The 12,976-nt window shown below is 37.4% G+C and overlaps 1 protein-coding gene across 1 annotated transcript; it reads left to right on the forward strand.

Moving 5' to 3' along the window:
• Nucleotides 1-4: 4 nt before the first annotated feature.
• On the forward strand, nt 5-6,722 carry LOC102741814 (cell surface glycoprotein CD200 receptor 1; the record flags this gene model as incomplete). The annotated part of the gene is given in 6 exon segments (XM_081810596.1): nt 5-41; nt 159-404; nt 3,765-3,876; nt 4,416-4,461; nt 5,138-5,201; nt 5,204-6,722. Coding segments are annotated over 6 exon segments (564 nt in total), but the record flags the coding sequence as incomplete, so codon positions are not given.
• Between the last annotated feature and the right edge of the window lie 6,254 nt (nt 6,723-12,976).

Genomic DNA, 12,976 nt, shown 5'->3' on the forward strand with positions numbered 1-12,976 from the left:
TGATGGGAATTTTGGTTTTGGATATCACCTCCAAGTGTTAGGTAAGGAGCATGACATATTGTGGTACGTCAGAGAAGCAGATCTGGGACTGAACCAAATCTCTCTCTATTCCATACCCCATGTGTTAAGCCTGAAGCATTTCCCCTGCATCTCTGCAGTGCCCCCTGAGGTGACCCTGTTTCGAGGCAGCAATGGAACCTTGGTGTGCAGGGCTGCAGGGAAGCCAGCTGCACAGATCTCCTGGACCCCAGGGGGAGACTGTCACACTGCGGAACAACAGTTGGGCAATGGCACAGTGACCGTCCTGAGTACATGCCACTGGGAGGACCGCCAGGTGTCTAACGTGTCCTGCTCTGTCTCCCATGTGACCGGCAACAAGACTCTGTCCTTAGAGCTGAATCCAGGTTAGTAATTCCAGTTTTTGCTTGATATGTTCATTCTTTCAGAGAAGTTACAGGCGAATGAAACAGGAGTGTGCAGAGAATTTCTCTCAAGCATAATCTCCCCACCCTCTTTTTTATGTCCTTCTCCTCCTTAAAGCCATATTTCAGAGTGAAGTTTATTATTTAATAAAGTAAAATGAAAAATAATTTAATAATTTAATGTCCACTCTATACAAGTAGTAAGTTGGCTTGAGTAGTGTACTTTTAAATTAATACTTCTGGTTTTAGGAGAAGACTAAATTGTATTTTTAAAGAAATCTTTGTGCATTTAGAAGAAGGATCAAGTCACTCATACATTTTCTTCACAGATTTTTAGTTTGGCAGGATTTTCTTCTCCAGGTTCTTCCTATAATTTCTTAGATATATTATAGTAGTCTCTATGATTGATTTAAACTTTACTCTTTAGTTTCCTTAAAAATATATGTACTTATGGGGTGTCTTGGTGGCTTAGTTGGTTAAGCGACTGCCTCGGATCAGGTCATGATCCCAGAGTCCCGGGATCGAGTCCCTCATCGGCCTCCCTGCTCAGCGGGGAGTCTGCTTCTCCCTCTAACCCTCTCCCCTCTCGTGCTCTCTCTCACTCTCTCTCTCAAATAAATAAATAAATAAAATCTTAAAAATAAATATGTACTTATTGTTAATTACCATTAAGCTCAGTGACAAAATTAGAAAACCCCTATTAATCCTACTTTCCACATGGTCAAATTTATTGGGTAATCCATCAGTTCTGTTTTTTTTTTTTTTTTCTTGAAGACATCCCTTCTTGAGTTTTACATACTCTGTTCTAATCTGGCCTGGGCAGTCACTAGACCTGCTGCACGATTGTCCTGGGCATTCTTTCCCACAGTGCTCTGCTTGATTCCATGTCTGTTTAATCTGAGTTCCTTCTGCCTTCCAGACATTTACTAGTTTTAATCTCTTTGTTTTATGTATGAAGCTTTCCTTTACTCTCTGGTAATCCTTGGTTATCCATTCATTTCAAAGTGAGCTTTCAAAAATGAACTGATTGGAAGCTATGTTATCTGTGGGTGGTCCTGTCAACTAGTTAGCTTCAATAGTCTGAAAGGAGGTAAATGAAAAAACAATTTTTAGATACGGATTCTTTAGTTATCTGAAATTCTTTTCTCTGAGGCTTTTCAGGTTCTGCAGAAAATAACTCTCCAGTCTATTGTCTAAGAGGGATAACCTTGACTATTAGTGTTATGGGAACAGAGAAGAAGAGGTGTGTGTGTGTGTGTGTGTGTGAGAGAGAGAGAGAGAGAGAGAGAGACTGTTCAGAACTCAGACTTTTCTTTAATACCTCTCTTCAATCTGGTACTTCCTCTCCACCCTCCATTATGTCTGGATCCTTGACTCTGGAATCTTTCCCGTTCACCTTTTCTGGGCAAACTTCCTGTTTCCTGCTGTTTGAGGAAGGTGAAGCGACCTGGCTGCACAGGGTGGGAGTGGACTTGGCAGCCTACCTCTTCTTAATACAGACCTTCAAAAAGGCTTCCAACTTTTAACTTACACTTCACCCCCCATTTGCCCCTTTTTATATATTTGACCTTTCCTATTCTAGAGTCTTCTTGGTGTGCTATGGACAGTAAGATTCTTACTTATTCTACTGTAAATTATTTGCCTTCTTCTGTACATTTTTCACCTAAGAACAAGTTGAAATTTTTCATCTGCTTATCTTCATCCATGTTCATTGTCTATATTTAGAAAGTCTATACTTAGAAAATTTTCCTACTGATAATTTAATAAAGTTTAAGAAGAGAGAGGAGAAAAATCCATGTCTTTAAACCACCATTTTCTAATATCCACTGTTAAGCTGATTTTAAAAAAAGATTTTAGCATTATATACTGAGGAGACTAATTGTGCTCTGCTTATGTATGCAATCTGACCACCTGGTATTACAATATGATGTCATGTTTATGGATGCTCAGACTTAAGGGACTGTCTCATTCACTCTCAGCCAGTGCTGGGGTCTCCTTCCTGTCTCTTTGCAGGGCAGATCCTCAGCCTCTGTGGCTATACTTCCAATGAAAGAAAGTGCATTAGTTTGAAAGAGGGGATTTCAAGACAATGTTGTTGATTTTAACTGTAAAACAATTTTTTCTTTTTCAAATAAAAGACACAGAAATGCAATGTTTAAAAACAAACTGTTGAAGGAATGTGGAGGGAGAGGACGCCAGCCTGCTTAGCTTCTACTTACCTCCATCTGTTGCCCTCAGCCCAATTCAGGGTACAGCAGGAACAAGGTCTTAGAACCACTGATTCCCAGAGCTGGCAATTCCTTTGTTGACTTCTCTTGTCAGACTGAGCTTTATATTGCTGCCAGAGTTAATAAATAATTGAAAGTTGCTGCCATGCATTCATGTCAGTTTCAAGGACCTGGAAGAAAGGTGACTTCAGGATTAGGTTGTTTTTCCAATTACCTTTTTTACAATTCCCCATTTACTTCTGAATATTGGAGATGAGAAACACCCTGCTATTACTGTAACTGAGAAATTTAGTCTGCACATCTCTCCTGTAGGAATTCATCATTCATGAATCCTTAAAGCCCCAAAACCTTGACTTAGGATGATGTCTTGCTAAACACCCTAGAATCAGAATTAATAAAGCAATTTTATTATAACAATGATTTGAACTATTAATGAGTCAAAACTGTTTAAAATAAAATCACAGAAGTGAACTTCATGAATTCTGAGACATCCTTGAACATTTATTTAGTTATATATATATGTATATATATATTTAATAGACTTTAGTTTTTAGAGCAGTTTTAGGTTCACAGCAAAATTGAGTGGAAAGTGCAGAGAGTTCCCATATTATCCCTGCCCCAACACATGCACGGTCTCCCCCTCTCTCTACATCACCCATGCCATACTGGTATATTTGTGAGAACTGATGAACCTATATTATCACAACATTATTACCCGAAGTTTGTAATTTACATTATGGTTCACTCTAGGTGTACATTCTATGAATTTTAGCAAATGTAGAAGTAGCATATATCCACCATTGTAGCTTCCCATGGAGTAGTTTCACTATCTAAAGGTCCTCTATGCTCCAGTTACTCATTCTTCCCTCTACCCTAACCTCTAGCAACCCCTGATCTTCACACTGTCTCCATAGTTTTGCTTTTTCCAGAATGTCTATATAATTGGAATCATACAGAATGTAGCAGTGTCAGATTGGCTGCTTTCACTGAGTAATATGCATTTAAATTTCCTCCATGTCTTTTCATGAAGCTCATTTCTTTTTAGTGCTAAATAATATTCCATTATCTGGATGCACCAGAGTTAAACCATATATTTTTGTGTCTATATTTACAGGTGACCAATCACCACTGAAATTAACTATTTTATCTATCACCTCCTCTATTTTGATTACCTTGATCATTGTGGGATTCATTGTGGGATCCATTTTGAAAATCGATTGCTGCAGGTATTGAGTGATGTTTTTTCTTAGTTTAATTGGGCTAGAAGGGGTCAGACATATGGAATTGATGGGCTAAAATTAATATGTTAACATCAACTCTCCCATAATCAAGAAGTGTGTCCTAAAGGTGTTAGATTTGGACTACTTTAAATGACAAGAGGGATTTTTGCTTGGTTACTTAGCCATGCAAGCATAGTGAAATAGGCCATTTAGGGCAAGATCCTGGTAGAGACATTGTATGCTAATTTGTATTTGAGAAAAGAACTACAATAATTCATATTATGTACCAATAAGGATGTGTCACATTTATTCCATATATCATGCTTCTGTTGCATAATTTCACTCCTCTCCCCATATCCAGAATTATGTCATTTGGGTGTATTAACTACAAGTAACATTCTTATTTCTGGTAATTCTTTTCTGCTTTATTATGGCTTCTATCAAAAATGAACCACCCTTGTCAATAATATACTGTTTTGTTTTCCCATTTTTCATTAAATAATGATGTTTTCTACATTCACTCCAGCTTATTTTTATTTTTGCAGAAAATGCAAATTAAAAAAAATGGAAGCTACTTCAGTTGTTGAGGAGGTAAGATAACATTAAAAAGAATATTTGCAAACTTTCAAGGCTCAAAGTGAAAATATAACCATGCAATTTGTAATTTGCCTCAATATTAGTATTTTAATTAAAAAGCAAAAATTCTAATTTCATAATGCTAGTACTCAGGTGTACGTGTTTTGTTAATTATCTACCTTATACTATTTATACACATTCCAAGCAATATTTTCATTTCAAGAACTGTATCTTACAAAACACATGTTTGCCAAATTTGGACTATAATGTTTGGAGAAACTGAATTGGTCTTTCCTCCCCCATGAAACCATCTCCAGTTCTTGACTTCCCTTTCTCCATATCATCATCATTTCCCTCTTACTTGCTTTTAAATCCTCTTCTGCTCCATATCTCATAGCCAGTACCTTACCAAGTCTTTGACTCTGTCCTTTGAAATACCTCTCATGTTACTTCATCCTTCTCCATTCCTACTGTCACGCAACATTATCATCTCACACTGAAACTTAAATAATCAATAAATTTTTTGACAAAATAATAGAAAACAGTCTTTCTCTTACGGCCATGTAAGCCCAGAGACACAAATATAAGCACTCTTGTAGATACTAAATCTGGGGGCACCTGTGAGAAGAACATAAGTGGTTGGTGACTTCCAGCTTTTTTGAATTGATTTTGACTTTGAGTTCTTTCTTAGGAGGAAATGCAGCCTTATGCCAGCTACACAGAGAAGAACAATCCACTCTATGATACTGTGAGCAAGTGAAGAGGTTTCAGGTTTTACAAAGTGAAGTTGATGGGCTGTGTCTCCATACTTCATAAGTTATTGGAATCTAGCAACAGAACAAATGAATAAAGATACAGCAGGACTACTATTTTGATTTTCTTAGAGTTCTAGTATGGAAAACCTATTTTGGAATTAGCTTTTCAAGGATTCTGAGAAGATAGAGATTTTTAAAAGGTTTTCATACATATCCTTATATATTAAAATTTTAGAATGTTAGCTGCTATTAGGTAGTTCTCTGAAGAACTGATATTATTACAAAGAAAGCAAATGCTATGATAAAATATTCAAATTGTTTAGTATAGTAGATAATGAAAACTGAATTTCTTCAAGAAAGAACTCTGCAGAAGGAAGAATCAACATATTTTATGTATTCTTCCAGAAAATTTTATGTATATATATCTGTACACCAAGGTATGGGTGTGCATTCATAATAAGTCTATTTACATATATAAACACATATCCTTGTGAAGACACAAATGGGAACATATCATGATGCTCTTCTGCACTTATAGAAAGCTAATAATATGATAGGTCTTGAAGATCTTTTATATCAATACAAGCAGAGCTACCTCATTCTTTTTAATGATTATAAAATTCCATTGTATGGTTATGTCATAATTTAATTAACTACAGTCCTAGTGGTAGACATTTAGATTGTTTTAAGTTTTATTTGTTTGTTTTGGTATTATAAACAATACCACATAGAATGTTTCTTGTGGATAGATCTCTTTATATTTGTTTAAGTATATTTATAGAATAATTTCCCTGAGTGGAATTTCAGGTCAAAAGGGTTTGTGCATTTTTTATTGATTGATATGTCCAATTGTATCAATTGACATTCCCTTCAACCATGTTTGAATGTGCCTTTCCATATACTGTTATTTTAATATCTGCAAGATTCCCACCTCTTGTTTTTAATCAACCAGTTAACTAATGTGATGTAAGATTATAATAAAAATTACACTATTTGACAAAACTGGATTTATGTTTTCCTGTCATGTTGATGAGAAAGCAGGAATAAGAGAGAGGGAACACATGTGAGGAATTACTTTCTGAACTCATATCTCAATAGAGATTGATAGCTAATGCCTAATAGTTTTTCATATATGATAAACTGAAATTGTGTATTTTTATGATGTACATTTTATTGTGAGGTATTTAGCAAATAACAGGTGTTCATTGAGTATATAAGCAGCTAAATATGCATTATGGGGAAGAACTTGGGTATCCATAAAATATGGTCTCTGTGCTAAGAGAATGGCCGAGGGATGACATGACCCTTGCCCTCAATTTTTCTGTGGAATATAGTATTAAGAATGTGTATATTAATTGTTTTTAATCTTATGAAAAATATATTTTATTTATAAAAATTTATGAAAAAATAAGTCTGCTTTTCCATAGCAGGAAAAATATTAAAAATTTTCATCATGGTAGAAATTAAAACAAAATCCATTCATTCGTCCATTTTGCCATGTGAAACAATTAAGACAGCTCTTTTGTCGGGCGCCTGGGTGGCTCAGTCGGTTGGGCGACTGCCTTCGGCTCAGGTCATGATCCCGGGGTCCTGGGATCGAGTCCCGCATCGGGCTCCCCTGCTCTGCGGAGAGCCTGCTTCTCCCTCTCCCACTCCCCCTGCTTGTGTTCCCTCTCTCGCTGTCTCTCTCTGTCAAATAAATAAATAAAATCTTTAAAAAAAAAAAAAAAAAAAAAAAAAGACAGCTCTTTTGTCAATGTTTTCCCCTCTCCAGACATTTTTGGCTACACTAGGCTTTATCATTAAAAAGATTCTTAGTTTCTTTTGGAGGTAAACTAATCTAATCACATTTAGCACATGATTTTGACCAAACCAATTTGACACCACTTGGCTAAGCCCCCAAAACATTAAACTTCCCCATATAAATATTACCAAGCAGTGCACAACAATAGACATCAAACCCTGTCCTTTACCTTTTCTTAATTCTTCATCCATCCCTGGGTGGGATGAGGCTCATAGTTAACTGGGTTCAAAAATATCTGTTTAACTATTACTGAAAAACAAAAAAAAGCAAAATTGTGATTACATCTTAACTTGATAATATATCTCAAACAGCCATATAAATGACACTTTAAAGACTTCAAAATAGTTTTTAAATGTTAAATTATGTTGCACAGGAAACAAATGCATTAAAATCTTCCCCTACAGGGGTGCTAAATGTGGTCAAACATGAGAATCATGTTGGGAAATAAAAAATTATATAGATTACTCAAATCCACTTTAGATCTGTTGAATCAGAAAAATCTAGAAACTGAACCAGGTGTGTCAGTTAGGTCCTCCAGGAAGCAGAGGTTGAGATGGAGTTAGGAGCAGTAAAGGTTATTTGGGAGAGAGGGGTTATATTTGTGAAAGATTAAAGGGGCAGGAAGTAGGGTAGGGGAGGGAAAGCCTTCAGACCATGACACTGATCTGAATGAAACCTGTGAAAGGAAAGGGGAGGAAGCAGGATACAAGAGCCTCAGATCCAGATATAGAACTGTCAAAGTCTTGGCCAAACCAGTGATAAACCCTGGAGCAAAGATTGTTTCTAAGAAGAATCTTTCATGAGCACAAGTGGCAAAATGTTTAGTTATTGGCTAGAAGTGTAGGACCTCAGCTCAAAAGCTGAGATGGATCCTGAAGGCCTTAACAACTGGAGGCCATCAGCCAATTGCACTCCTTGCATGTGAATGGTAAGTTCTTTATTGATGGGAAATCTGAACCCTTTACCTCCTTGGCTGCCCAGTCCATCCTTCCACTGGTTAGTCTTTGCCTGATATGTCATCATTTGTCTTCAATTCTCTGTGACATTTTATTTTAGGTATACCTTTTACAGAGAAGCTACAGCTTTTTAATAGACAAGATATAGCTGATTTTTATTAACTCTGAGAATTTTAACTTTTAATAGGAGAATTTAAACCATCCACATTTGTTATGGTTACTTACATATTTGGTCATATTTTTTTTTTTTTAAAGATTTTATTTATTTGACAGAGAGAGACACAGCGAGAGAGGGAACACAAGCAGGGGGAGTGGGAGAGGGAGAAGCAGGCTTCCCGCCGAGCAGGGAGCCCGATGCGGGGCTCGATCCCAGGACTCTGGGATCATGACCTGAGCCGAAGGCAGACGCTCAACGACTGAGCCACCCAGGCGCCCCGGTCATATTTTTATAATCTTAATTTTTATGTCTTGTTTACTGTGTTTACTCTCCATGCCCTGTTTCACTTTTTTCTTTACTCTGCTTTGCTAGATTGGCTAATATTTTTACTTTTTTCTTTCTTTTTCTTAGTAGTAGTTTAAAAGATATCCCTTGTAATATATGTGTATTAGTGTTTATGCTTTATTTCAGAACACCTAAAAATGGCTTTATTGTAGTATAATTGATATAACAATTTGTTAAATTTTGCACATATTTCAAGGGAATAATTTGCTAAATTTTGACATAGTTTTATATTTGTGAACCATGAGCACAATCAAGATAATGAACTTATCCATCACCCCTACATTTTCTTATTCTTCTTTATAATCCTAGCCTAAAACTCTTGCTCTTCCTCCACCCCCAGGCAACCACTGATCTGCTTTCTGTAACTATACCTCAGTTCACATTTTTCTAGATTTTTATATAAGTGTGATTATACAATTATCCCTTTTTTTGGTGGTGGGGAGTCCTGGTTTCTTTCACTGGGTATAATTACTTGAGATAAGTTCACACATTAATAGTTCATTATTTTTATTGCTAAATAGTATTTCATTGTATAATATACCACAGTTTGTTTATCCATTTACCTGTTGATAGACATTTGGGTTGTTTCCAGTTTTACGCCATTACAGATAAAGTTGCAAACATTCTTGTGCAAGTATTTTTGTGGACATGTGCTTCTATTTTTCTGGGTAGAAACCTGTGAAGGCTGTATCTGTATCATATGGTATGTAGTTGTTTAACTTTTAAAGAAATTGCTAAAGTGTTTTTTTCTAAGTGGTCATTCTATTTTACATTCCCCCCACCAATGTTTGAGATTTCCTGTTCTTCTGCATTTTTATCAGTACATAGTATGGTCAGTCTTTTTAATTTTAGACATTATAGTATCTGTGTATTTTCTCTTATGGTTTTTAAAAAATTTATTATTATTATTTTTTGGCAGAATCCACAATTTTATTTTTATTTATTTTTTATTATTACATTATGTTAATCACCATACATTACATCATTAGTTTTTGATGTAGTGTTCCATGATTCATTGTTTGCGTATAACACCCAGTGCTCCATGCAGTACGTGCCCTCTTTAATACCCATCACCAGGCTAACCCATCCCCCCACCCCCCTACCCTCTAGAACCCTCAGTTTGTTTCTCAGAGTCCATAGTCTCTCATGGTTCGTCTCCCCCTTCGATCTCCTCCCCTTCATTCTTCCCCTCCTGCTATCTTCTTCTTCTTCTTCTTTTTTTTTTTTAACATATAATGTATTATTTGTTTCAGAGGCATAGGTCTGTGATTCAACAGTCTTTCACAATTCACAGTGAAGTATAGTTGACATACAGTGTTATGTGTTAATTATTTCTCATTGTGGTTTTAATGTATATCTCCCTAATGACTAATGATGACTGCCTTATCATATACTTACTTATCACTCATGTATTTTCTTTGGTAAGTGCTAAAATGTTTTTATCATTTAGAAAAACTGGGTAGTTTGTTTCTTTATTGAGAATTCTTTGTATATTCTGAATACAAGTTCTTTCATTCTCTTTACAGTGCTTGCTGTCTTTTGAAGAGATGTTTTTGTTTTTGGTTGTTCTGTTTTAAAGGGAGGACATTTTTTTTATTTTGATGAATAATTTATTGACATTTTTCTTTTATGGACTATAGTTTTGGTGTTGCATCTAAGAAATTTTTTTTTATATCCCAAAGGCTTATAGTGTTTTATTCTAGAAGTTTTATAGTTTAGGTTGCACATTTAGGTCTATAATACATTTTGATGGAATTTTTGTATATGGTGTGAGATATAGACTGAAGTTCTTTTCTGTTTTTTGCATATAGATATTCATGTTCTTATTCCAGCACCACTAAATTTCCTTTTGTCTTTCTGGAATATTATTTTGTATGGGCCTATTTATGAACTCTCTGTACTGTTCTATTGAGCTATTTGTCTATTGTTATGCCAATATCACACTGTCTTGTGGCTTTCTAAATCTTGAAATCAGGTAGTTTTAGCTCTCTGACTTTGTTCTTTTTCAAAGTTGTTTTGGTTATACTAGGTACTTTTCATTTCCATATGAATTTTACACTTAGTTTATCAATTTCTGCAAAAAAGCCTTTTTGGATTGTGACTAGATTATGTTGAAGCATATATCAGTTTGAGGAGAACTGATATCTTAGCAATAACGATTTCTCTAGTCCATGAACATAGTAGATCTCCTATTTATTCAGGCCTTTTTCCATTTCTCTCTGCAATGTTTTGTACTTTTTTGTGTATAGCTTTTACACATCTTGGTCAGGCTTATCCTTAAATACTATATTTCATACTCTTTGATGCTATTGCAAATGGTATTACTTTTTAAATTTCAATTTCTAATTGTTCCTTGGTATTATATAAAAATTCAATTTGGTCTTATATGTTGAACTTATATATTTGGCAAACTAGATAAATGTAGTTAGTGGTTCTAATAGTTTTTTGAAGATTCTGTCAGATTTACTACATAGATGATCATGACATATGTGAATGAAGACAGTTTCATTTCTTCCTTTCCAAGCTGGAATATTTTTATTTGTATTACTTGCTAAATGATATCTGATTCTCTACTCATAACATTTTTTTTTCTACTCATAACATTTTTTTTAAAGATTTCATTCATTCATCTGAGAGAGAGAATGAGAGAGAGAGAGAGAGATTGAGAGAACGAGTGGGGGGAGGGGCAGAGGGAGAAGCAGACTCCCTGTGGAGCTGGGAGCCGGATGCAAGACTCAATCCCAAGATCCTGGGATCATGACCTGAACCGAAGGCAGACGTGCAGCCGTCCCAGGCACGCAACTCACAACATTTCTGACACTGAATGTGTGGCTTTTCCACACCAAGCAATTCTCCAATTCTCTGTAGACACCAACTGGAATAACTACAATTTAATTCAAATTTGACACTAATTATCCAGAATTAGCTCAGACCCCACAGATTAAGGGATGAGTATCAAAAGACAGCCCATACTTCAGATGCCAATTACAAGTGGTTGGTCTCTAAGTTACTCACACTTCCCTTCAAGTTGGCTACAAATTGAGGGTTCCCATGAGACCCCTTTCCCCAGGTTTGATAATTTGCTATAATGTCTCACAGTACCCAGGGAAACACTTTATTATTATTTCTGGTTTATTATACTGAATATTATAAAGGATACCAATGAACAGCCAGATGAAGAGGTATATAGACCAGGTCTGAAAAGTTCCCAAGCATAGGAACTCTGTGTCCATGCAGTATGGGGTGTACCACCGTCCTGGCACATGGATGCATTCATCAAAGCAGAAGCCTTCTGAACCTCCTTTTTAGTACTTTTATACAGTCTGCATTATATAGGCATGATGATTAGATCATTGGCCCTGGGTCATGGGGGAAGGCTTGAAGTTTCCAACCCTGTAATCATATGTTTGATTCCCCTGGCAAGCAGCCCCCATCCTGAAGCTATTTAGAGGCTGATCAAAGTCACCTTATTAGCATAAACTCTGGTATGTTTGAAAGGGGCTTGTTATGCATAATAAAGTACACTCCTCTCACCTCAATCACTCAGGAAATTACAAAGGTTTTAGGAACTCTGTGTGAGAAACCAAATATGTATTTCTTACTATAACCCAAGAACATGCTCACCTATTATACTGGCCAAACCCTTTAGGGAAAGGTTGATTAGAAGTAGTTAAAGTGGACGTTCTTGTCTTATTCCTGGTCTTGGAGGAGAGCATGCAGATTTTCACCATTAAATACAATGTTAGTGGGGGCGGAGCAAGATGGCGGAGGAGTAGGAGACCTGGATTTCGTCTCCTCTCAGGAATTCAGCTGGATAGGGATCAAACCATTCTGAACACCTACAAACCCAACAGGAGATCGAAGAAAGGAATAGCAACAACTCTCTGAACAGAAAAGCGACCACTTTCTGGAAGGTAGGACCTGCGGAGAAGTGAATCCGAGGCGATATTCGGGAGGATAGACGGCAGGGGAGGGGCCTCCGTCCGCCGCTTCTGGCAAGTGATAGAACCACGGAGCACAAAATCGGAACTTTTAAAAGTCTGCTCCGCCGAGGGACGTCACTCTGGTGGCTAACCGGGGGGTGGGACCCTTGTAGGACAGTGTGGTCTCAGGACCCTCGGGGTCAAAGAAAGTCTAGGGGTGCCTGACTGTGGGAGAGCTCCCAGGTATCGGAGCAGGGAAGCCGGCTGCAGAGGCGGAGCCCAGGCGCGGGCTCTCAGCTCGGGGTTGCCATAAACCGTGATCCGCGGCACAGTCGGGCCCCTGCTCCTCCAGGAGGGACCCAACAAGCGGCAGATCCGGGGAGACTCACCTTCCTCCCCCGGGAGGAGCCACGCGGGAGTGCACCGCAGGGATCTGCTGGGTTTGGAGACTCCACCTGGGTCGGGTGCCGGAGATAGAAACGCGCGGTCACAGGCCGGGTGAGCACGGAGTGCGGCCGGAGACTGGGGGAGACGGGAGTGACTGATGGCTTTTCTCTGGGGGCTCACTGAGGAGCGAGGCCCCGAGTTCT

The sequence above is a fragment of the Leptonychotes weddellii genome, unplaced genomic scaffold, assembly GCF_054177405.1.
Source record: "Leptonychotes weddellii isolate Sample4059 unplaced genomic scaffold, ASM5417740v2 HiC_scaffold_2977, whole genome shotgun sequence".
Lineage (NCBI taxonomy): Eukaryota > Metazoa > Chordata > Mammalia > Carnivora > Phocidae > Leptonychotes > Leptonychotes weddellii.